General features: G+C 41.1%; 1 protein-coding gene across 5 annotated transcripts in view; it reads right to left on the bottom strand.

The window, feature by feature from the left end:
- Positions 1-26,738, bottom strand: part of STS (steroid sulfatase) — a 95,515-nt gene that overhangs the window by 40,211 nt on the left and 28,566 nt on the right. For 4 of the 5 annotated variants that reach the window (XM_060273483.1, XM_060273480.1, XM_035116354.2 and 1 more), the window contains 3 exons: positions 25,476-25,899; positions 17,780-17,916; positions 999-1,136 (listed from right to left, as the gene is read on the bottom strand). In XM_060273483.1, coding sequence (XP_060129466.1) covers positions 999-1,136; positions 17,780-17,916; positions 25,476-25,899 — 699 coding nt within the window. The remainder of the gene's footprint in view (positions 1-998; positions 1,137-17,779; positions 17,917-25,475; positions 25,900-26,738) is intronic. The other variant, XM_035116359.2, reaches the window with a different exon arrangement.

Genomic DNA, 26,738 nt, shown 5'->3' with positions numbered 1-26,738 from the left:
TAGGATTTCTTTCTGAGTGAAGGTCATTAGGATTACACTTGTAAGAGAGCTTTTGCTTATTCTGAGAGATAGCAAATCTAATGGGTGTCTTTTAAGGATGTTATGCATGTTAACAGAAGCTACACAATAAGATTACTGGAAGCTAGGTTAAAATAAACAACATAGCATAAAATTTATCACTTGAATATCAGTGATAAATGTGTTACTTAAATGCACATATTTAATATATGTGCTTCGAGTTTTACAACTATTACTTATATGTCTGTGACATCCCAAAAGCAATAATATTCACAGTCTTATACTAAATGTATGGTATATTCACTTTCATGAAAAAACATAGAGCATTTGAGTACAGTTATAATCCTCGAAAGATTTCATCAATGGTGACTCCGAAAATGTTTACATATCACTTGGAAAGACAAGGAAACTAATGCCAGTGTACTGGAAGAAGAAAAGATCACCAGTGTTGAAGCAATGATTCTTCAACATCAACTTCATTGGACTGGTCATGTTATTCAGATGCCTGATTATCGTCTTTCAAAGCAAGCAACCATTCTGAACTTAAAAATGGAAAGCATACTGCTGGTGGTCAACAAGAGAGGTTTAAAGACTCTCTAAAGGCAAATCTAAAATAATGTAGTATAAACACTGACGATTGGGAAACACTGGCCTGCAAGCCGAATAGCCTTTACCAAAGGTGTAATGACTTTGAAGATGCTCAAACTCAGGACAAAAGGGAGAACCGTGCTAAGAGGAAGGCACATTTGGCAAACCCTGACCATGATCAACTCCCACCCAGAAACCTATGTCCCCACTGTGGAAGGATATATGGATCCAAAATTGGCCTCCACAGTCACTTATGGACACACCGTTAAGACCGTGTTCATGGAAAACAATCTTACTCGGCTATGAGTGATCACCAAAGAAGAAGGTTCTAATCATACAATTTTTTTCAGCTCTTGTAAAACACAATAGTAAGAACAGTAAATGGTTCATACCTTTATATATTCCATTGTAACCACCCTGGACTTCTCCGGTGGCTGATATTTCTTCCACATGTGCCCCATGATCAGATGTGAAGTACACAAGAGTCTGCTCACGTAGGTGCCATTGATCTAACACATGGATAATTTGCCCTTTAAAAATATAAGGAAAAGGAGGGGGATTATAAAAACTTATCAAATCCCTGTCAGTGGAAGGAGAACATAGCCATTATTGCTAATAGCCACAGATAACCTTAAATTTCATTAATTTGTCTAATCCACTTTTAAAGCCATTCAAGTTAATAACATCAATACATCTTAGAATCTTAGAATCATGGAATCAGAGTTGGAAGGGAGCCTAACGACAATTCCCATCTTCCCCGACCACTGCTTCTATTAGCTAGGGATCATGGGAGTTATAGGCCAAAACATCTGAAGGGCCACAGTTTGGGGATGCCTGATCTAGTCCAACCTCCTACAATGCAGGAATATGCAGCTGTCCCTTATGGGGATTGAACCTGCAACCTTGGTGCTATCAGTACCACGCTGTAACCAACTAAGCGAATCCCATAGTTTAACTATGCACTACCTTCTTTTGTCTGTCCTGAATATTTCAACATTCAGCGTCATTGGATGAATCTGGATTCTAGTATCCCGAAAGAGATACTAAGATATCAGAAAATTTGGAGATGGATGGATTCAGTATCTGGTGTCTGATTTTGGGAGCTCAGCATTTGCTCAAACACCCCAGTCCCAAACACCAGCCCAAACACCATCTCAGGATAAAGCTCCATAGTTTAGATGTCAATGTTTAAGACGTCAGAATGTAGATGAATGGTTTTGTAATAAGCTGATTAGAAATAAAATGGCCAAAAAGATACCCCATGAAGTAAATAAATGCTATATATCTGAGAAGACATTTGAACCTTGCTTTAAAGCCTGCAATATGTAGCCAGAAAATAAAGATATTAAGTTATATCTGATGGAGAGAGCAGCCTTTTTATGCACCTGCTCTTTCCAGCCATTAGTTAGACTACTTCTAATACATTGGGGGAGGGGGAGGTCAAATTTATTTAATTTTTTGCCTTTCCTGTAATCTATGTTTAGGCTACAACCCCATTACTTGGGAATAACCCCCATGGAACACAATGAGACTTACATTTAAATAGATATACAGTCATACCTTGGAAGTTGAACGGAATCTGTTCCGGAAGTTCATTCCACTTTCAAAACGTTAAAAAACCAAAGTGTGGCTTCTGATTGGCTGCAGGAAGCTCCTGCAGCCAATCAGAAGGTGGGGAAACCCCATTGGATATTTGACTTCCAAAAGAACATTTGAAAACCTGAACAGTCACTTCCGGGTTTTGATTGTTCGGGAGTCAAAACGTTCGAGAACTAGGCTGCTCGATTTCCAAAGTACGACTGTATATAGTATTTCATTGTGTGCATATCTTTTTGCATGCCCAAACAAGATCCTTCCCTTTTTCCCCTGCATTCACCACTACAGTACATTCACATTTCTATTAATTGTTTCAGCTTAAACGTAGTTCATCTTCAGACTTCTCATGACATTTCCATTTGCACTCCATTTCAAGCCAGTTCCCATCCAACTTCAGAGTCCAGCGTTCTTCCTCACAGAAGAGCGCAGACCTAATAGCTATTTCACTTTTTATTTTGCCAGGCAGTTCCTTGTCAAATAGACTTGTCACATTTCTCTCTCTTCACCCATTTCCTTGTTTTGTGGAACTATGCATCTCCGGTGGAGACCGGTAACACTTATCTAACCATAGATTTTAATTTTTAAAACAAAAACAAAAACCAAGTACTCCATAAATGAGCAATAAGAGACACTTTCCACATCAGCTTTTCCATATATATATATATATATATATATATATATATATATATATGTATTTAAGGCGAAAAGAAACACTCTGTAGCTGGTTGATATGGATTCACAAGAGCTAGATGGATCACTTCTCTGTAATTGATCAGGCAGATTTGATGTTTGCTCCCATTAGTGTTCAGTCAAATTCAGGCTTGTATGCATTAGACATGTCATTTATATCGATGGAATTTACCTATTCATATAGGTTTGCAGATGACACCAAATTGGGAGGCGTGGCTAATACCCCAGAGGACAGGATCACATTTCAAAATGACCTTAACAGATTAGACAACTGGGCCAAAGCAAACAAGATGAATTTTAACAAGGAGAAATGTAAAGTACTACACTTGGGCAAAAAAAAAAATGAAAGGAACAAATACAGGATGGGTGACACCTGGCTTGAGAGCAGTACATGTGTAAAGGATCTAGGAGTCTTGGTAGACCACAAATTTGACATTAGTCGGCAGTGTGATGCAGCAGCTAAAAAAGCCAATGCAATTCTGGGCTGCATCAATAGGAGTATAGCATCTAGATCAAGGGAAGTAATAGTACCACTGTATTCTGCTCTGGTCAGACCTCACCTGGAGTACTGTGTCCAGTTCTGAGCACCACAGTTCAAGAAGAATACTGACGAGCTGGAACGTGTCCAGAAGAGGGCAACGAAAATGGTCAAAGGCCTGGAAACGATGCCTTATGAGGAACGGCTTAGGGAGCTGGGTATGTTTAGCCTGGAGAAGAGAAGGTTAAGGGGTGATATGATAGCCATGTTCAAATATATAAAAGGATGTCATATAGAGGAGGGAGAAAGGTTGTTTTCTGCTGCTTCAGAGAAGCGGACACAGAGCAATGGATTCAAGCTACAAGAAAGAAGATTCCACCTAAACATTAGGAAGAACTTCCTGACAGTAAGAGCTGTTCGGCAGTGGAATTTGCTACCAAGGAGTGTGGTGGAGTCTCCTTCTTTGGAGGTCTTTAAGCAGAGGCTTGACAGGCATATGTCAAGAATGCTTTGATGGTGTTTCCTGCTCGGCAGGGGGTTGGACTGGATGGCCCTTGTGGTCTCTTCCAACTCTATGATTCTAGGTTTTTATTCTGCTCTGGTTTCTTATAATTGGTTTTAATGTTTATACTATTGTGTAAGTCACCTTGGGTTACTTTGTGGAAAAGGTGACAAATAAATACAATAAATAACAAATAATTATCTTAAATTCAGTTCTCCACATTTGCATATCTTATTCTTTTCTAAGTCCTTATGAACATTCATCAGCATTTTAGCACAATTTTGTGCTAAAATGCTGGTGAATATTCATGAGGACTGTTGTTTCAGAAAGTGTGAATTAGGCAGGTTTACCTTGAGGTGCAAACTGAAACAAATTTCTTTCACATCTCTACATTCTAGATATGTTACAGATGCGGAAAGAATATATTGGTGAAGAATGACCTGTTCCGGACCTCAATATTTCATGAAAAATAATCAAAGGGGAATTTATTGGCTTCTATATTTGTTTTACCAATGACCTCAGTAACACAAGAAAGAAGCAAGTGAACTGGTTATGATGCAGTAGAGTGAAGAATAAAAAAAAAACCCTGATAAAGTGACAAGTTATTTTTAGAAGCAATCATTTCTCATCTGTATTTGACATGTGACGACATTCAAAACTGCACATTTTGTTGCTCCTCAAAAATAGGTGTCATGAAAATAAGATAGAATTTGCCTTTCTATTTCCTATGTGAACACTGGGATGGATGAACGAAGGACAAATAAGTTAATGTCTGCGTCATGTAAGTGAAAATAAATCTAATGGGTGTTTTTATGATCATACTATATACAATGAGCCTTGGAAGTATTGCGAGGTGACAGGTGGAATGAGGAACATTATAGAAATGTAATACATGAGCCTCTGTGATAAATGCATCACACACACACACACACACACACACACACACACACACACACACACTATAGGAATGCTTAAGAAATCAAGAAATTCGGAATATTAAAATTGAAAATATGGAATATGCAGAGCATTGAAAGGAGCAGTAGGAAAGGAAATTACGAGGACCGAGATGTAGATAAGTGGAAGTATCAAAAGGGAGAGATGTATTAGTTATTTGATTTGATTTAACTTAAAGATAAGTATTTTCATTTTTAAAGGCATTATTGTATTTTAAGATTGTTATGGTTTATTATGGTTTTGTTAAATTTGTGTATATTGTGTTGTAATAATTTCTTTGCATTTTATGTTTTAACCTTAATAAAGCTGCTTCTTTTTTTTCAAAGGAATGCCCTTTAAGTACTTTTACAACTATTACTTATATGGCTGTGATACAATACTGGTAACAATATTCATAGTCCTATTGTAAATGTTTTATGTTCACTTAAAAAATAAAAATAAATTCATTTTACAACATTTACAAATGTGTAGATTTTAATGTACTGCATTTTGTTCATATGGCTCTTTCTCAAGAATAAATAGTTAAGGAAGTTCTCTGTCAGCGATAGCACAATCACTGTATAATAACCTATACAGGTTACTAAGAAGTAATTCCCACTGACTTCAGTTGGGCTTGCCCCCAGGGGAGTGGGCATGGATTGTTTGCAGTCTAAGAGAATTTGTCACATTTCAAATCACAAAGGAATTGCTTCCTGAAAAAGTACAGTCGCATACTCTTCCTGTCACTATGAAGATGTCAAAATAGGTTTGAAGTGGGTACAACCCAGAAGCTTCTCTCCAAAGCCTGGTGCTTCACTTCCACCTGCTGAAGAAAAGAGGACTATAGTTTTGCCCAACAAAGGGAGAGAAAAGTGGCTGTCCTGCATGGGGAAAACATATAGGAAAAGCTGTGGCCAGCGGTAGCTGGTGTTTATTGAAACTAGTAGGGTAGAAGGCAGAGAGCCCAACAAAACAGTTTCAGCAAGGAAAAATAGCAGAAATGGGTTCAACGCAGAAGCTAAAACCAAAAAGCTCATACAATAGAGCAGGCACCCCCAAACTTTGGCCCTCCAGATGTTTTGGACTACAATTCCCATCTTCCCCGACCACTGGTCCTGTTAGCTAGGGATCATGGGAGTTGTAGGCCAAAACATCTGGAGGGCCGCAGTTTGGGGATGCCCGCAATAGAGCCTTTCATAACTTCCATATTGCTGTACTCAAACATCATTTTAAACTGCCTCTTCCCCCTCAGTGTCTTCCCCTGTTCACTCTGCCATTGTTTAAAATTGCCACTTATTTCTGTTCAATTTCCCCAATCCCTGCTTTAGTCAAACATCTATTGATGTTTAAAGCTGCCGCTTTCCTTTCCATTTCCTCCACCTCTGTTTTATTTAAACTTTTGCCATTGTTTTAAATCAGCACTTTCCCCCTCTAAGGCTCTCCCTCCTCACTCCCATACCATGACCACTAGTATTGTGCAGTCTGCCTTCTCTTTTGCTCCCTTATCCCACCCTGACTTCATGCAAATTCAGGATTGTGATGCAGTATACCAAATTGTCCAATGAGAACTGTTCAATGACAGCTTTATATTTTTCCATATTATTGTGGTGGTGGTGAGGACCATTAAGGATATATTTATGAATATATATGATACAGTGGAACATCGGTTTATGAACACCTTGGTCTATGAATTTTCGGTTTACGAATGCTGCGGACCCATCTGGAACGGATTAATTCACTTTCCATTACTTTCAATGGGAAAGTTCACTTCAGTTTATGAATGCTTCAGTTTATGAACAGACTTCCGGAACCAATTACACCCATGCTTCAGGTTAAGTACGCTTCAGGTTGAGTACTCCGCGGACCCATCTGGAACGGATTAATCCACTTTCCATTACTTTCAATGGGAAAGTTCGCTTCAGTTTATGAACGCTTCAGTTTATGAACAGACTTCCGGAACCAATTGTGTTCATAAACCGAGGTACCACTGTACTGACATAAAATGGTCACCCCTGTCTTTTCTTGTATTTCATCTTGTTTTTTCTTCCCTTATTTTTTATTAGATTAACACTTTTTAGTTACAAACACTATCTATGTTCTGAAGCAGGCATCCCCAAACTGTGGCCCTCCAGATGTTTTGGCCTACAACTCCCATGATCCCTAACTAACAGGGCCAGTTGTCAGGGATGATGGGAATTGTAGTCCAAAACATCTGGAGGGCTGAAGTTTGGGGATGCCTGTTCTAAAGCATAAAACTTAAAATGAATATAGATAAGACCAAATGCAAATTTGAAGGAATAAGTGTTAGATGTGGCAGTTGTGTTATTCCATCCATGAATAACACTTATTCTTCAGCAAAAATTCTGAAAACAAAAAAGTTGCAAATCTCTCTCCCCCCTCCTCTCACACACCCTATGTGAGCAAGGCACACACCATGAAGGACACAATCCACTGAGTAAACAGGTTGTGACATTGAGATTTTCCTTTGAGTAGTTGGCCCATGATTTAAATATCTCAATCTGGAGCACATTCTACTAAAATATGGTTCTATTAAATTAGTAGATACGTTAGTGGAGCGGGTTGGTTATTTAAAAGTTTGACTTTGATGTCAGTAATAGCAGTAAGCGTTAAAGTCCACTTACATCCCTTCCCAAAGTGCTGAAGGAGAAAATATCATTCCTGCAGTCTCTTTAAATCCTACTTCACATTTGCTTAAATTATGACGAGGTGACATACCTGCAGGTGCTGTTTCATGAAAAGTCTCTTTGTGCCCAAATTTCATTAGTTTTTAGAGTGAAGAACTGTGACACAATAGAACCTAAAGAGGCCTCTGGGATGGCTTGGAGAATGTTTCACTTTTATATTATTATCCAAGGAAGAAATGCAATACACTCAAAAATACACCTAGAAAAATAGATACATTCAAAGATTGGACTGGAGGAAGAAAACACCACAGAGTCCAACATTCTGCTGCAAGCCCAGATCATCTAACCACTGGCCCTTCTCACAACAATCTATATCCAAAGGTTTTTGGCACAAAGGTAGAGAGGGTACAATTCAGAAAGGTGCCCATAGGCTAAATTACTCTATCTATGGCCTCATTCTGAGTTAATGCTAATCTATGATCTAATCTTAATGGATTGTGAGTGAGCTTCAGATTCTTGCACTCACACCTACTCTCTCCACCTCTGGTGCAGCTCTAAGTTGGAGATCATAATGTTTTGCTGCAATCTTCAGTTCACATTCGCTTAGGGTTTGTACATAGTGCTAAACTATGACTAATTTAAACTAGATTCTATTGATACAAGCTAGCTTCATATAAACCGTGGTTTGAAGTTGGCTTCCTTCAACCATAGGTAAGAGTAACCACAGTTTGTCCAGATTCTGATATAATGCTACAAAAGCCCTGCTCTGTTATTGTAATAGTTTTAAAACAACAATTGAACAATAACATTAGTCTTCTTAACACAGTGCTTAAGTGCAAAGTGCACAGTTTTCTTTGTGGGCAAAATGATTAAGGCATTTAGGATTCTTTCTGTGTTGAATCAATGAACAATAGAGTTGAAGGGGATCCTGGGGATCTACTCCAACCCACCGCAGTGCAGGAAAATGCAGCTTCCCTATATGGGGATCGAACCTGCAACCTTGACATTATCAGAACCATGTTCTGACCAACTGAGCTATTTTGTTAGCTCATTTAAATCCTTACTATCATTATGCACTTAGTTTGTGGAACTGCCTAGAGATTGGGGTGCTCCTGTGAAATAACCAAAGACTATGACACAGTGACAGGATGGGAAAGGGGAGGAAAGGCTACCTTTCTAAATGGTACGTCTTTTTGCATGCTAAGAATCAGGGCCGTCTTAAGGATATCTGGTGCCGTGGCACCATGGTGCGAAGATCCCTCTGGTGCCACCGCCCCTGTTTCCCAGCGCGGCTGTCTTAGGGCCAGCCCTGCTAAGAATAAAAAAGGCAAAATTCCTTAAGCCCAGTACTGATACAGAAGAACTACTGATGCTTAAATACTTCACTTTCATTCAAGAACTTTCTTGCATTTCATTAGCTAAAAATGTGTTGAGGCATCAGCTGCTGTAAACAAAACCAGAAAATATTCAGATGTATGCACTTGAAGTAGAGAGGAAATATGAATATATGCCAAAGATGAGGAACCTCTGGCCCCCAAGATGTTGTAGGACTGAAACTTGTAGCACCCCTGACCACTAGAGCGGTTGGAGTCCTGGAGTCTAACAACATCTGGAAGGCAACATGTTCCTCATCCCTGATATATACAGATGAGTTCAGTCCTGTGAATATGGAAGGGGGAAAGTTAAAATACCAGGGCTTGGAATTATGCCAGTACGGTTTTTCAATGCACCATAGCACTGGAAGTTGACGAGCAGCACATACTAAAATTATTTCTTCTTCAATCCTATTTGATGCACATAAGCTCTAGTACTGATTTTTTTCCCCTCAGTGGAAAGCTTTGCAGTTTCATCTACTCTGAAGTATCTCTTGAAGAATCAAGAGGAATTACAGGAGGGAAGATGGCCAGTGCTTTTGAAAGGAAAGTACAGTGAAGAAATGCCCTTGAGTATGACAATCTCCTTATGAGATTGGAAGATGGCAGGATAATTGCAAGACAGAGGCAGCTCACTGAGACCTTTCTCAAGGGAGACACTGTTATGGTTCCAATAGCAGAACCAGTATCATGGATCTCCTTTTCTGCAATTGGACCAATGGCTTCAAGTGACAAGAAAGGAAATTCTGACTAAACATCAGGAGGAACTTTCTGACAGTGAGAGCTGTTTGACAGTGGAACAAACTCCTACGAGAGGTGGTGGACTCTCCTTCCTTGGAGGTTTTTAAGATGATGGATGGCCATCTTCATGTATGATCTACTTGAGCTTCCTGCATTGCAGGGAAATAGAATAAATGGCCCTTGGGGTCCCTTTCAACTCCACAGTTCTATGATTCAGTACAATTTCTTGTAAACTGGCAGTGTTTTAGCAGGCCAAAGTTTACACCACTCTTCCCTCCACTGTCCTCTTGAGAAGGCACATAAAGGCTCCCCTACACATATGTCAAAATTAGTTGTTCTTAAGATTTGCCCCCAAAGATGTGACCTTCCCAGCTTAGGTTGTCCATTTCTTCCATGATTAGAACCTGTCACCTGTCAAGGAACAGAATCCCCAACTACAACACAAACCTCTGGAGGATACAACCCTTTCTTCAGTGGTTGCTGTTCAGGTTTCTAAATCATAAATGTCAGCATCTTTGCATGCAGATCACTGATAAACAGAATAAATCAGTTTAGCAAAGCTTCATCTGCCTCCAGCCTGTATAATTCTGTATAAGAATCAATGGAGAAAGTGCTGGCTGTTCCTGTGTTTCCATGAATGTGTCATGGCTCCTTGTGTATTAGAGCAGGGATGGGGAACCTCTTAGCCTCCAGGTGGACTACAACTCCATCATACCTGGTTATGGTGAGAAAAGGTGAATTCAAGAAGATCTTACATTAATTTCTCATTAAGTCATGACAACACTGAGCCTACTGACATAATGAAGGCATCCTGTACACGTCACAGTTATTTATTTAGGAGCTCATCTATTACAATCTTTATTTATCTCAAAGCAAGCAGCACGCACTGAGCAGTCCTCCATAATATGTGGTCTTATATGTGGCCTAATACACAGTGGGACCCAAACTGACTATCAATATGCAACAGAAAGTACCCACAGGGGATGTTTATGGATGAGGATACCCACAGGTACCTTGTAATACAGAGCTGGGGAAGCAGGTTGAATATTTATTGTTGCAATCGCTGTGTAATCCATATTTGTTGTGTGTATATCTAGAAATAAGATTCTGCTTTGCATATGCAAACAACTTATGCAATATTTATACAACTTATGGAATCTTGCTGCTAGTTTACATCCCACCTCCCTATTTCTCCTTATCACTCTCATTACCATCAATGTGTAACTGTGACACAGAAACTGTGGCCAGCTTTTGTGTTTCCTTCCCTTAATTTGCCCTTCTGTTCACAAAGGTGCCGGCACTGTTGCATCTCTGCCTTGCACTACACTGCCCTATTAGCTTTGTATATCTTAATGCTGTTAGACACTTGAAGCTTGTTCTGTACTTGCCATCTGTATACAATGCAAGCTGTGAATGAATCTCTTTGCAGACACTGTTAAGGAGAAGAAGAAAATGGAGCCTAATTATGAATTCCCCTCTGGGGAGTGAGTCTCACATTGCTGAAGGTAAACTTTGCTCTCTGTCTTTCTGGTTGACATTTGGATTTAGGAAGAAGCAAGAAGCAGCAATAGATTTAGCTGCATTCAGTTTACTATCTGCCAAAGCACTCCAACATATGTGCTAAAGGATTTGGTTGCAGTAGTGATGGTGACACTCCAGCAGATATTGGTCAAGCTTCTCTACCATCACAGAGGGCAGCCAATATGATCTAGGGAAGAAGGAGTAGGAAAGAAATTGACTTCATAAAGAAGACAGCAGAAGTCTAAGTAGGCAGAGCATGCCTTCCACATATTTTCCAGATAAAAATAGGGAGATGCTCATTGCACCAAATTTATCCGTATTACAGGGGTCCCCCAAACTAAGGCCCGGGGGCTGGATGCGGCCCAATCACCTTCTAAATCCGGCCCGTGGATGGTGCAGGAATCAGCATGTTTTTATATGAGTAGAATGTGTCCTTTTATTTAAAATGCATCTCTGGGTTATTTGTGGGGCATAGAAATTCATTCATATATATTTTTCAAAATATAGTCCGGTCCCCCACAAGGTCTGAGGGACAGTGGACCGGCCACCTGCTGAAAAAGTTTGCTGACCCCTCTATACCAAGAGTTGCTTTGCATATTCCATCTGCTCCAGATTGCTCCCAGGAGATCTTTCAGGACAACACTACTCACCTTAGGGGACCATGGCAGCTACTGCTATGTGGATGTTAGGTAAGTATGTGTGTTGGTGGGTCACAACATCAAGATTGTCTGGAAAAATAACAGAAAGCTGCTGCCACTGCTGAAGTAGCAGCAAACCAACCACAAAAAGTTAGCTGGGGGTTGGAGGAGGCGCCACCACTGCCCCCATCACTTTGAAGAGAATGAGGGGTGGCAGGGGGAGAGATGAAGGCCCACATACAGTATGGTTCCCGCCACCAAGCACAGAAGCCCACTCCTAAGGGCCAAGGTCCCTCCCCTCCCCATAAAATGTTTGAGGGGGCCGCCCTCCCAAAGTTGATGGGCATTGCAATTCAAATGGTGCCATGTCTTGTGATTATGTGGGGTGGGGCTTACCTCCTGCCCCCTGCCAGTATTTTATTCAAGCTGGCACCCTTGCCACCAAGGATAGGCCTGCAGGATGAGTTGCAACCTAAGGCATGATTTAAAGTGTTCATTGCTTTTGCCTTGGATCCCTACAGCAAGAATAAAATAATGGCATCTCAAACTCAAACTCTATGACTTATCATATTGCTCCTCTGATCTCAGTTTTCTATTCCCCCCCCTTTCAAACATAGGTGAAGCTGCTAAGCTCTGTCTGAGCCAGTACTATCAACTTTGACTGACAGCACCGGCCGATCAAGTTCTGTCCCAGCCCTCCCACAAAATATCTTTTGAAATGGTGATGCTGGAGATGTGAACCTGTGACCTTCTGTATGCAAAGTACAATCTTCTCCATAGAGCTAAGTAGCATACTTTCATCCTCTAATGACAGGGGATTTGGCAGCTATATGTGTGTTGCTTCTTGCAAACTATCCACAAAAAGCTGCTCGTGTGTTGCTTTATCTTCCTCGCCAATCCTTGACAGAAACAGACCTTGCACAATCTTGGACATATTTTTTGGAAGGTCACATAACTTGGTTGTCACACCGCTGACTTTATTGCTGTACCTCGAAGCCAAATATGCCTTGTGCGTTTCAAAGCTCTCTTAAAGGAATGCTGTGCATTTTACAAGACAGCCAGATTTGAGATAGGACAAGTCATCCCAAATCACTGGTGTCGTATTGGTTTTATGTGATCTGATCATTTTGTTTTAGGGTATATAGTTCAAATACATCTTACACTTTTTCCCAATAAACATCTATGCATGAACAGATTACTATAGTTGGTTCTTTATGCAGGACACCATTTCCTCAGATGGGCAATTAATAGCCTACAGGATGTACCATAGAACACATAGGTGTTCTCCGCAATCTGAAGAATCCCTGTGTGCTGACTAAAAGGGGAAAGAGCTTTTCTGAGTAAAACTCCTCAGCAATCAGAATGGAGCAATTGGAATCTAATTTTCCAGAGATGGCAACAACTCATTCTACAGATGTCAGCAACAAATAAATATTTGCAAAAAATTGTCCAATACACATATTATTGTTCGCCTAGTTCAACATATACACCCAATTCATGCTAACAGAATCAGATTTAGGGAAGTGCAACCTGCTGGGTACAGAGTCTCACGGGTGCCACAACTATGATGTAGAATGGAAGCTGGGTGTGGGCACCATATTTCAGTGTTGCACAGGGCACCGCTGAAATTTGAGCTATGAACACCTGCAATTAATGCTGGGGGGAATATAAGAGCAATGAGTTTTCAGAACACATCCTCCCCCACCCTTGTGAAGCGCATAAAGTTTTACCAGGAAATGCTCACTGAACCAATCAGTGCAGTCCAAAGAAGCATCAGGTTCTGGAAGCATGCACAGGAATGCAAAGGTCCTGTATTTTTTTAAATAAATAAATAAATGGCCCATGCTTTTACATTATTGCTGCAGAAAAGTGAAGATTCAGTTTGTCCACTGTTTACAGATTTACTCATTTAACAAAAGCAAAGCTGTGTCAAGAAGGAATCTTAAATACAACACCCCCATCCCCAAGCTCTGGTTCTTACAAAACAGCTTTGAAGTTTTTGGCAGTATCATAATAGCTTGCTTTGATTCCCTTTGCATGTCCTTAAAAATACTCCAACTTTTAAAAGCAAATGTATGAATATATTTGTTAGGATATCATCACTGATGCAAAAAAATAGCCTTGCATATCAAACTAGTTGACAGGCAAATTCTAACTTCAAGTTTCTAAAGTTCAGATCTAAGACATCATTGGCTGTCCAAAGTTTATCCTTTTCTGCTGACTTGGATGCATGATGAATAGAGCCCTTAATGGTCTACAAGAATACTGTAGCTTTTGTTTCCCATGAAAGGGATTCCACCAATTCACTTTTTCTGTACATGAAACCATTGTTTACATTCATTGTTAAGTTGACGTTGTGGAAAGGACTATCTCATGACTGCATGTTCCCTAGAATTCTTTAAATGTACGTGGGTGTTGCTGTTTTTTTTTAAAAAAAAATCATTAAAATGTAATTGCCAAATATCTTATGGTGTAAAGGTTCAAATGCTTTAAATAAAACAACAGGCCACAAATATTCAGAGGACCAATACCATATTGCACAACCCAGGGCTGTAACTGCCATTGAAACAGTAGAAACACGTATAACATTGTCATATCTGTAATCCTATCTGTCTATGAACTGCAGATTACATATCAGGTGGACAGCTGGCCTTCACAACGGATTCTACGAGCTTTACTGTTTTAGGTCGTTGGTGGTACGTTGGACCTATAGCTGTGCACTGGTTCTGACCCCAGTACAAAAATAAGCATTCACAACCTTTACAGATTGCACTCACTTGAATTTGGTCATCGCTATTCTTTGGGAAAAACTGAGCATGCTTGAGCAAAGGCATTGAAACTGACAGCTTTGCAATGGATACCACTGGGGCTGTCACAGACTTTAGCACTTTTAGAATATATTATCACCATCAGAGACTGCTTAATCCTCTAGTTTCTCTCAGGGAATGAAAAGGAGGAAAAATATATACCAGCAGAACAATGTCATGAGTGCTGCTACATAGTACACAACTACGCTTCTAGCCGTAAAAATGTGGGTTTTTAAAGAAACAATCAACGAAAAGTTTTAACCAAATATTAATGCAATGATGAATGACGGTATTGAGCAATAGTTATATTCAATTTACTTGTTCTTTAGTAGTCTTACAAGCAGGGCCAGATTTAAGTTTGATGAGGCCCTAAGCAACTGAAGGTAATGGGGCCCTTTTTATGTCCAGCTGTCCTTAGTCAACAACAAATTGTCGCTGTTTTTTGTGTTGAATATATGCTATATGGTAATTTATGGGCCTAATAGGCATATAAAGCCGCTAGCTGGCCCTGCCACGCGTTGTTGTGGCTCAGTCTGTTAAATGTTTGTTCTGTTTACCCAGGCGCATCCCTGTGACTCCCCCCACCCTGTCCTGACCCATGACCTATCCCGCCCCCTCCTCCCCCAAGCCCCACCCAGGCAAGCCCCCACCTCCCGCCCCTCGCCCAGTCTGGAAAGCCGAGCCGAAATGCTGTGGAGATGGAAGTTTTCCTAGGTGCAGTACCAGTGTAGCCGTCGTTAGAGGGCGCTGTTTTGCAACCTCTTCTGTGCTCCCAGCATGCACTTTTGTCTGATTTGTGAGTTCTGGAACACGTGGTTTTTTGGGGGGGGGGTTTACCTGGCCCAGGTGTGACATCTGTCTTTGAAAGCGGCATGGGCTTGCTCTCGTTTTGACTTTGTGTTAAAATTTGAACGCAATCAGTCAAGCAGTTTCGTTGAACATTGGAGACGAACAAACATGCCCAGTTTACATATATATATATATATATATATATATATATATATATATATGCACATGCAGAATGTAGGCACCCTATATATAGATATGAGCAAATCAGTGCTATTTTAGGGAGCAGGCTAGCGGGGGGGGGGCATTACTTATATCACAGGAGCCTACACAACACAAAACACTGTTGCTGTATGTAGGTTTTATTTTATTTTATATTGTTTATTTGATTTTTTGCCGCCCCCCCCCCAAGAGAGTGGGGCCCTAAACTACAGCTTGTTTAGCTTATACGTAAATCCGGCACTGCTTACTAGAGTCATTGTTTGATGACTGTAGCCTCACTTTTCAAACTACTTCAAATAGCAATTCATAAATGCCTTAGCAGTCAGGGAGTGGGAACATCCACCATAGCTTTGGATATGTTGGTTTATTCCCTTCCAATTTATTGGTCATCTCATCACTCACTGGCTGTTTTCAATTGTATCAAAAAGTCTGTGTGTGTCTCTTGATTTGATAAATGGCTATGCAAACAAAAAAGTGCCTCCCATTGTTTTCTGAACAATACAACTATTTGTTGGATTTGTTCAAGATTAATTGCTACCACTCTACTCAGTGATGTTATCAGATCTGCCCAGTATTCATTTTTTACTATCACACATGCTACAGAAGAATTTCAAAAAATATATATCAATAAGCCTGAATGTTCGTGAGTGACATATTTCCATACTGAACTGGCATCATTACAATTTCTATGCAAAAACTCTAACTTGATTTTACAATGAAATGGGAGAATGCACACAGGTCCCTGTGTTCAAAACCTTGCAGTATAGTCATGGGTTTACCTGAAAAACTGGATAATGAGTGCCGCTGCTTACCTGACTAAAAGACAAGGAGCACCAGAAACATATGAGTTAGGAGACGATTTACAGTGTTAGCCAACTAAATCCTGGAGAAATTATTGATGAAATTGGTAAAATTACTGAATACTGAGAGGTAGACAACTATTTCCTGTGTTTCAATAAAGATTACACAGTAATTTTGGGTAGAGCATCAATCCTCGTCATCTCCTACGTTCCTGCATCTTCCTACATTCCTATATTAAGACTAGTTGCCATGAGAAAACTACATTGGGGGGGGGGGACCTTCTCTGTAGCCTTGTACTGCTCTTGCAATTCATAAGCGGAAGTTTGGTGCTAAATTTGGACTAGAAATGTGAATGGGGTTGAACTCTGTGCACTTGCAATCAAAGCGTGCCGTTTCAACGTTCCTTATAAAGCAGGCATCTACTGCAGAGGTGAAAGTCAGTTTGCGGTAATTTAATAAATATGGCATTGTTTACTGAAAATAATTTTGTACTTTGCTTTATTGAACCAGAAATGAGTTGGGGGTGAACGGGTGGGAGGAATGAAAGGTGAATATTATCTTTTAGTGTTGCCTGTTCTTCAGCTTGATTGTTTCAAGCACAAACTTGTTTTCACAGATGATTACCTCTAGAAATGGAGAGTCGTTCCAATACGCTGACAAATAAATCAGGACCCTTTGCAGAAACGGGTAGATTAGCACTCCTCGGAAGCCTGTGCATTGCAAGACTCTGTGCCCTGAAGAATTTCTTGCTCTTTCTTGTTTGTCTTATGCCATCCGTTGTGAAAAGTCGCCACTTTGTATGTTAGAATTCAAAATAATAACTAGCATTAACTAATGGATACAGTCTAGCAGAAGGAGAATCACACCTAGCTGCCACTGATTTCAAAAGGGAATGAAGGCTGACAGTAGGTTTAGATGCTGCAAGTGCCAGCAGAGACTTGTGCAATCTCTACCAGCTGACTGCCAGTGCTTCATTTGTATGTGTGAAAAGGGATAAAGTAGGGAAGGCTGTAACAAATAGATCTTTTAGTGTGCAGCACAGGAACCTTGGAACTCCCTGCCTATTGACATCAGGCAGGCACCTTCTCTGTACCTGCTTAAGATTTCTGTTCAGGCGAGCCTGTTCAGACAAGTTCAGAAGTCGTCCTGTGTTTCTATATGGTTTTTAGTTTATTATTTATTTTAATATTTTTTCTAATATTCTGAATACTTGTTTTAACTGCTTTTTACTGATAATTTTATTGTTTTACTCTTTTCGTAAAAGCACTCTGAGGTTTTATTACAATCAAGGGCTGTCTGCATACATGTTGTGAAATAAATACCGCTTGGAGAATTCTGACATACTAAGCAGTTTAGCAATGCTTTCAGATAAATGAATAAAAAGCCAAATATATTTCTAAAAGGCAATTAACTCAGGTGACGTAGAGCCACGTAACATACCTACACTCCAGTCCATTTCTTCCAGGGCATCTCCATATAATCTGTGTTTGCTTTTTCCTCTGAAAGCTTGGGATGCATAAAGAGCGGTATGGACCTGAGTATAAGCCACAAAAAGAAGAAATGGTGCATTGGTGTTCCTGAAACAGAAGAAGAGAGAGGATAGAATATAATATGCAGTGAAATGCAATCCAAGGCATACATAAAAACCATTGCCACTTGTAAGGGTGCTCTTGAGTAACAACGCCCGAGTCCGCTTTGTCTTTAAGAGTTTTATTGTGCATAGTATTTACAGTGCAGAGATAGCAAAAAACATGACCTCTCAGTCACTCGCAGAATCCGGGAGTGGGCGCCTCCTGTCACAGATCCAGCACCCCAAAACGCCACCCCCCGACCTTCCGCTTTGGCGTGCGCCTTAAATCAGGCGATGGAAGCGGCTGCCTGCTCCCCTCCACCTGTTGGTCAGGGCGGAGCAAAGGCTCCCCAACATCGCTGAGCCTCAACTGCTTCATCCCGCTAACTTCCTCATTCCTCCCACCTGACCTGCTGCTACTGCTCTCACTGGTCGAGGTGCTGGTGTGGAGGATGGGCAGAGGCTCACTGTACTGAGGTCCCCTGACACCACCCTTTTACAAATAAAAGCCAGCTTTTGGAGTTTTTCTCTTGGTCACCTTCTAGAGCAGGGGTGGCCAACTCCGAAGAGACTGTGATCTACTCATAGAGTTAAAAACTGGCAGTGATCTACCCCCTTTTGGGGTGTTCAGGTCAAAGTTGTTAAGCTTTTTTTTAGGGAGGAAAGCCCCATTTTTAAGGGGTTCAGGTCAGAGTTGTTGAGCTTTTCTGAGGCGGGAAAGCCCTGTTTTGGGGGGGTGAAGGGCTAAAATGTTGAGCATTTTTTAGGGGAGCCAAAGTTGTTGAGCTTCTTTGGGGGGAGCCAGTGATCTACCAGTGATCTACCACAGACATCCAGTGATCTACCGGTAGATCATGATCTACCTGTTGGATGTGTCTGTTCTAGAGCAACCTTCTTGGGTCATTCTGGTTCCACCATTCAGATATGTTTGAGGTCATTTCTCTGTGACTTGACTCCCATTTATTTATTTATTTAATTTATATCCAACCTTTCCTCCCAAAGGAACCCAAAACAACAAGTTCCGTGCAACAAAATAAATGGCTTTCTCATTGGAAACCATGCCCTCTAAAGTTTCAGGAGTGAGAATGATGATTCATAACCTATCCCTTCGCTCACACCGAGGATCAAGACCTGAATTTCTCACACCAACCACCAGTGGAAGGGTTTCTTGCTTTGAGATGCAGGGCATACATTTTGAAAATAAGTACATTTTATTAATTGATAAAGATTCCAATCTTATACCCATAAGCCTTAGTGGAAGCTGTGAAAGCTGTTTCTGAGTAGACCTGTATATAAATCATAATAAACACAATACACAAACAATTACATATTGCATAATTTGCCTTGTACAAAAAAAGAATCATTTATACACATTATCCAGACAGCAATGTTCCTGTCATCTTCATTCCCATGCAAGAAGTTGTGACTGGGAATGGAAATGCTTAACTCTTGTCATCTACCACATAGTAATGAATCAAACAGAGATCTTGAGAGCCCAAAGCTAAAATTGCAAGACAGCAATCCCATTTCCCATGTAGCAGAACCCAATAACTAAGGCAGGTTGATTAAAAACAGTAGCAAAGGAGAACTTATATCTCTTGCAACAGGCATCTAATGGGAACATAGGATTACAGCGATAAATACAGGACAGGTACAAGTCACCACTTCTATTACAAATGCCCATTTTCATGAGATAGCTACCCCAGAAGCAATATAAAGGATGCCACTACAACAAAGAGTTCTTACTCCAAGAACAGGTATCTAATCAATGGTTCATACCAATGGATTTAAAATCATTCACTGCTTTTGCTTTTTCAGTCTACCATGCATTGATTGACAGCTAGCTTTCAGGTGAAGAATCTCATCTATTAATATCCTTTAGATTAGAAAATCAGAGATGGCTATTTTTCTTACGCCAAACCCTGGTGGGGATCATGACTGATTACCTCTTCTGTAACCTTGAAAATAGAATGGCACACTGGCTTGTAAGTGGGACGGAGATTTGACAATAACAGTTAAAGTCCTGTTTTATTAACTGAAGCACTTCAGCAAACAGCTCCTTTGAAAATTTATTGCCATTCCCTTCTACACAATTTACCTTTCTCAACACATCTTAAGTTTTATTCATTGAGGGGACAATAAAGCAAACTCTGAGCTTGAATAAATAAAACATCATACACATTCATATGGCCATGAAACTTTAGAAGCCCAATACAACATTGTTTAACATATGAATAATTCTTCTTCATGGTGGTTAAATGCATTCCTCTCTCTGTGTGTGTCATGTTTCTGAGATAAAAAGAACCTGACTAACCCACCCACCCCCTTCTTTCTCATGTATGTCTTGTTTTATGGAAAGGAAAGGAAAGAAGTGTCAATCAGTCTGAAATGAAGTGGTCTCCACTAGCAATTGTTTACATTTACACCATAGCTTCCAGGCACATTTAAAGCGCATTGCTTCCCTAAAATAATCCCGAGAACTATTTTTGTTAAGGGTTCTGAGAATTGTAACATCCTGGTGTCCAACATGGCTCCTATTATTACTGTCCCAAAGCTTGAATGGAGGAAAGGAGCCTTCAAGCTGCTGTTTCAGCAAGTAGCTGTAGTTGCTCTCGCTCATACTGCTTATGTATGTCTAATGAGTGACAGGCCTGTTGAAACTGGCGCCAAGCTTCCTTGAACCGAATAAAGGTGACGTTACAACAGAGATTAGCAACAATTCTTCTGTCGAGACCTGCATTCCCTCAGACAGAATTTGCCAGGAGCCATATTGCTATCCTTATTAATATTATTTAGTACATTTCAATCTAGCACTTGGTACTACCTAAGGACACCAGACTGGTGAACGGCAAGGCAGCAAAACAATACAAATATAAATAAAGTAAGAACAGTAAAATGAGAAACATTCAGAAAAACGATGTTTCTCAAAAACATTCTGAATTCCACCTTGAATTGAATTTAAAGGTTAAACTTTAAAGTTTGACCATTTCCCCTTTGATTAAATGTGAATTGGATTAAAATGCCTCATGATAAATATTTGAAAGCCTTGCAAGGGATGGAAGAAAGTACCTGGAAAATGGATTTGGGGTCCACTGGTTATGGGTTAATGTAGAATTGTAGACTTATGGAAAGCCTCTAACATGCCAACTTGAGAGTACCATAGGATGCCGTTGGTACACCTTCTCCTTGTCTGGGTTCCTCCTTTTCCTTACTGCTCTCACTTCTCTTTATTTCTTTGTTAATGGGCTCAGTTGTCACTCTCTCTGTTTCTTTCGCTCCCTGTTTGAGGGCAGGTGAATAGGCAGAAATAGCAAAGCAGAAGAACAGCAGGCCAGGATATGAGACTTGCCAGGTTCCAGTAATGCCCTCCCTGAATATCGTGTCCTCCCTCAAAGAGGGCATGTATTGCGGTGAGACCTGGCAACCAAACCCTTGTGTTGTGGGTGAGATAGCCACAACACCCGATTGGTTGGCCCCTTGATGCTGGGTTTAATCTGACCAATGGGACGCTAGCCAAATGGATCAAGGGACCTATATATGCCAATGCATGTGACCCTGAGCTTTCTCTCTTGGTCAGTGCATCAGAACACCCGGCCACCTCTCCCTATTTTTAGGGCTTGCACACTTGACCTTGCTATGCCATCATGTGTCGTCTGTCGTTGGGACAGGGGCATGGCAGGATTTTTTCCCACTTGGCTGATTGGCTGGTGCCATTTGGGTTTCACCTGCCGCGTAGCAAATCATCACAACTTGTAAGGTTGTGGATAGGCTCTGGTTCAGGTGATAGGGATGGGGGAATGCTCTCGCCATCCCTATGCGAAGGGTATTCCATTAAGGGAATCCAGGGACTCAGTGGTTTGGTCAGCCCTGCGAGGGGTTATGCCCATGCTTGAGTCCAGGGGGACATCTGGTGGACATAGCACGTTCCCAGCTTTCTGCCATTCCAGGTGTTCAATCTTGGCTGACCTACAGTAGAGCTCTGGGTCAGCGCTACCTGCAATGGTGCAGGGAGCTAGTCAAACCAGAGCCTATACAACCATTCACAATCTGTAATCAATAAAGTAGTGTCCTAAATTCTGCCAAAAACCAAACCAAAATTTGAGTCTTGTGTGAATTTATTTAAGGGGAAGGTTTAAAGGTCTGAACACGCAAACCTATGTACTCATTTTGCACTCTTTAACCATGGAATTGCTTGTTATATCCTATTATTTTTAAAAGTTCATACCTCAAAAAGAAACACTTTATGGCCTTCTCACTAAACTACATATACTTGTAAGCAGTGCTATTTTTCTAGAAAAAGAAGCACCAGAACTCAACATGGATGCCTCCCTTGTTCTCCTACAATGGGAATGGTGCCCACCTAAGAGGAGGTCCGGCAAGTTCTGGCTGAAAAAAAGCCCTGTTTGTAACTATAAAACTGAAAAATGTGCCATTTAAACAAAATATTATTTAAGCCAAAGAGAGTTTGCTGTTGGTACAGCTCCCATTTTATAGCTTTAAGTATGTCATATCAAAATGGCATTTAAAAGTAGGACTAAATTTAAACCTGAGTCCAAAATAAAAACCTGAAGTGCCAGGAACAAATAAAGGCTGAGTTTTACTATCTTGTTCAAATACAGAATAGAAATGAGAAGAGCTTGGCTTCCATTCAAAGGTTAAGATTTATATATTTTAAAACAAAATAATTTTATGTCTCAGTTATCTATTCCTATGCAGAGTCATTTTTCTATGCCTTCAAACAGCTACATACATTTTTGACATTTACTTTCTCATCCCTATTTCACAGCCTTAAATCTTCAGATATACAGCATCAGAGAATGATATATGCTTTGCTATCCATGAGACTATAAACAGGCTTTGTCAGTCTCAAGCAAATGTCCAACTTTTCTTCTTCTTGCAAATGCGCACACACTCCTTTCTCTATTATCCCAAATATAAAACAAATGTTTTACTCATAATTCTTGTGGACTACCCCACAGACGGTTTTCCAAGCTTTTGCCACACAAAATTTCAGAGAAATCAGAAACTTCATCAATCTTTTAAAGGAAAGTGCTTAACAATCATTCTCTTTTTTTCTATTTAGATTCAGGGGGATGCGGTTTCATTTCTTTTTCTCCAACAGTAGTGGCCCATCATCTCAGTGCAGAAATGCACTGAGAAAACAATCGCTTCTAGACATATTTGAAAGAAGTAAATTCATTTTAAATGTGGTAAGATCTCCTAAAGACTGCTCTAGTAAGGCATGAGTGTCAAATGCGCTGACTATAGTGTTAATTAAAATAATTAACACATGAGGGCTGCTGTCTTTACACCATTAACCACTTGTAAATTGAAATTAATGTGCTATACATATGGAAAATAATAAGTTCTGTTGGATGTAGCTGGGACTCATGTATATCTAGTTTGCCTTCCTTTTCAGAGAGGGGCTCACTTTAGCAAAATGCATCTTCACCGTGCTAGTGTTTAGCAGCTACCCCAGCATGGGGCCATACCTGGAATATATGCTTTGCAAGCAGAAGACCCCAGGTAGGTTCAATGCCTAGCAAAACAGGTGATACAAAAGACCAACCACGGCAGCCGCGATGAGGCTGGGTACAGCAGTGGTGCTCCTTACAGGACTGGGATGGCAAGTCAGGATGGTGGCGAAGACATTGGAGATTCAAGCTGATTACTGTGGACACAAATGTGTAGGTAGGAGACACCTCCCAGAAACCCAGAGCCGGGAAGTCATATCCCAGAAGTCCTTTTCTCTAACTGCAGATCTGTGAGGGTTGGCTGTGGTTCTGCAGTACAGAGGGGGAAATACTCTGCACATGCTCAGAGGCACCTCGTGGTTTTTTTGTGCCAAACTCAAAGCCAAGATGTCAAACACAACTTCCAGGGTGGAATGCTATTACAAATTATAGTTTTCTGGCAGAGAAAAGTGCAACACTTACCTCCTAGACCAGACATAGGCAAACTCAGCCCTCCAGATGTTTTGGGACTACAGCTCCCATCATCCCTGCCCACTGGGCCTGTTAACTAGGGATCATGGGAGTTGTAGTCCCAAAACATCTGGAGGGCCGAGTTTGCCTATGCCTGTCCTAGACCTCTTTCCCTTGCATAAATAAAAATGACAAACCTACCTGTATATCTAAGCAGGGAGTTGGTTTTATTCAGGGTATCTCCCGCCATATTGCATTCCCACAAAAAAAAAAAATTCTGCACCATCAAATTAACATCAGCAACAATTCCAATTATGGAAAAAAGAGTGAGCACAGAGACCACATGATACTTACCCACCCTCCTGAGCCACTGCCAATCTGGTGCTCTCCTTACCACTGCACTAAACCATCCTGGTTCTGGCAAGTAGCAGAACCTCCACAGCTGTGAGGGTGGCACCCACTGTCAGGGGACCACCAGGGGTCAGCGGAGAGCCCGGTAGATCGGGACAGGGGCTCTCGGGTGAAGCCGGAGCCCCAGAGCCTAGCGTCTGGCAGCTTCCTCCGGAAGGTGGGACTGCGGCTCAGAAGGAGGTGCAGACCCTGAGGGATGCTGTGGAGGCTACGTTTCCAGAGGGCTGCAAGGGGCGGACCAAAGCACTCTCAAGGGGGAGGCTCCAGAAGATACAGAGCCGGTCCCTCAGCTGAGCAGCTCTAGCGGAGAAGGCACTCCACCAGCACCCTCACCCCAACAGATAAGGGGAGAAAGGAGGAGGGAGCAACGGAGGAGGTTTAGGGTGCCCAGGGGGCTGTGTTGGCAAAAGTCATGACGGGAGGTGCTTCCGGATTCTGAATCGGAATAGTACAGTCATGCTTTTTGATGCTCTGTCTTGTACATATGTATATAATAAAACCCTGTAAAAACCAAGCACGGGGTTTGGAGCTGCTTACTCGTGAGGAAGCAACCAGCGCCACTACACCCACCCAGCCCCTACCTCATGCACTGTGATTACAAAAGACCTCTGCTGGAGAACATGGACATCTGCTGACAGTCAAGAGTGGACAATACTTGGCTAAGTGGACAAATAGATTAGTATACAATAAATCTTTCTAAAGAGCAAGCTGCAAAATTTGTGAGTCATTAACACTACCAGCCATGTGGTCGGGGCCTGCCAGGATCTTAACAACCCATCTGTGGTGCTACACAGGCAGCAGATCCAGGAGATTTTCTGTGCCCATGGTAAGCTGATGGCCGCCATTTGACTTCATGACAACAAGCTGAGCAGCAATCCTGAGCTGTAGAATGTGTAGGCAGGACCTAGAGATCAGAGCAGGAATTCAAGGAAAGGACTGGGACTTTGGACAGTAGAGTTTGTAGGCAGGAAGGGGAGAGAAGAGCAAGAATGCAAGGAGCTGAACCTCAGAGATTTCTGAATGAACACAGATGAAGTTCCGGGCTGAATTAGAGGGTGTCTACAAATGTATGCCTCTTCCCTGTCTTCACACACAATTTGTTACCTTTCAACAATAACGACACAAAGGGATGGGAAATGAGCGGCGCTTTGTTCACCTGCCAAATCACAGGCACCTCTGTAAACAAGCCACCACTCTGAAATTCGAACACTTTAAAACTGAACACCCTTACCTTCCTATGAACCTTTTGGCTTCCTCTGTGAATCTCTGAGTGAGGTTCTCATAGTCCCAGGGTTGCTGGATAATACTGTGATTTCGCATCAAGAAGCAGTTAAGATTCCGGAAGTTATAAAAGAAGAGCAGCAAAACTCCAACCATCACTGCCGCTATTAAGAAGAAGTAGCCCAGTACTCTGCGGGGAACTCTGACAAGGCCAATGTAATTCAGAACCGCCAAAGAGATCAGAGCAATCGCCGTGGTCTGGAGTGCTGCACGGATGTGCATCTTCAGTCCAGCGCTAAACACGCTTCCGTGACCAGGTTTACAGTCCCTAAGATTGTTCACAGGCACCCCGTAGAAGTAATCAAATCCATGATTTAAAGGGTGGTGGCAGAAGTCATCACTGCTGTTGCAGTTAATCCCAAGATGCCATTTTCCTAAATGCAGGGAAAACACACATATTTCATACAGATATTTAAATAAATTGTAGGCTTGTAGCTTTTCCACTTTATGTATTGATATACAATTGGTACGCTTCCTTCCTCTTTTGTGCAAATTTTCATCACTCTACTGGACATTGCAGAGCGGCTATGTTCAGGTCCTGCTTGCTGGCTTCCCACAGGCATCTGTTCTGCCACTGGGAGAACAGGATGCTGAGCTAGATAGCTTTGGCCTGATTCTGCAGGGCTCTTCTAATGCTCCTGTTCTTTGTTCTTACTCTTCAGAGAATTTTCCGATTCTTTATGATTAATTTGGAATTTCACAGGGCATCAGGCAGAGCAGTAACGCCGCATATCATCAAAGTGCAGCGCTGTATCAACATTACATTTCAAGTTAAAATGACTGCTTTTGTGCAAGTAAATTTAAAGCCAGCTAGATGGCAAGGTGAGTTGTAAGCTGCTTCCATGAATAAGTTAATTGAAGTGAATGTAGATGACTGTAATAATGAAATTAACAGAGCTTTCAAGATCCGTACTATAGTTTTTCCATCAAGAAAGCACACATGATTTAGCAACCCAAGGACAACTCGAGCATTACATCTATTTAGCTTCCAGAGAATAAATTAGAATATTACTGGGGGAAATTTTACTTGCAGTACAGCACCCTACAGAACATCATAGGGCAGTTATCAAAAATGAGAATTTTCTGCTGTTTCCCTTATACTATGGAATGCCCTTCCATCTTCCATATGTGATACATTTGGGTTCTATGGGCGGCAATCAAGCTGTGTGCATGTGTGTATATTACAATTAGTTGCTTCAGAAATCTTGTAAAG

Source organism: Zootoca vivipara, chromosome 4, assembly GCF_963506605.1.
Source record: "Zootoca vivipara chromosome 4, rZooViv1.1, whole genome shotgun sequence".
Taxonomy (NCBI): Eukaryota; Metazoa; Chordata; class Lepidosauria; order Squamata; family Lacertidae; genus Zootoca; species Zootoca vivipara.
Note: the sequence above shows the minus strand (reverse complement) of the source record. Positions and strands in the feature narration are given on the sequence as shown.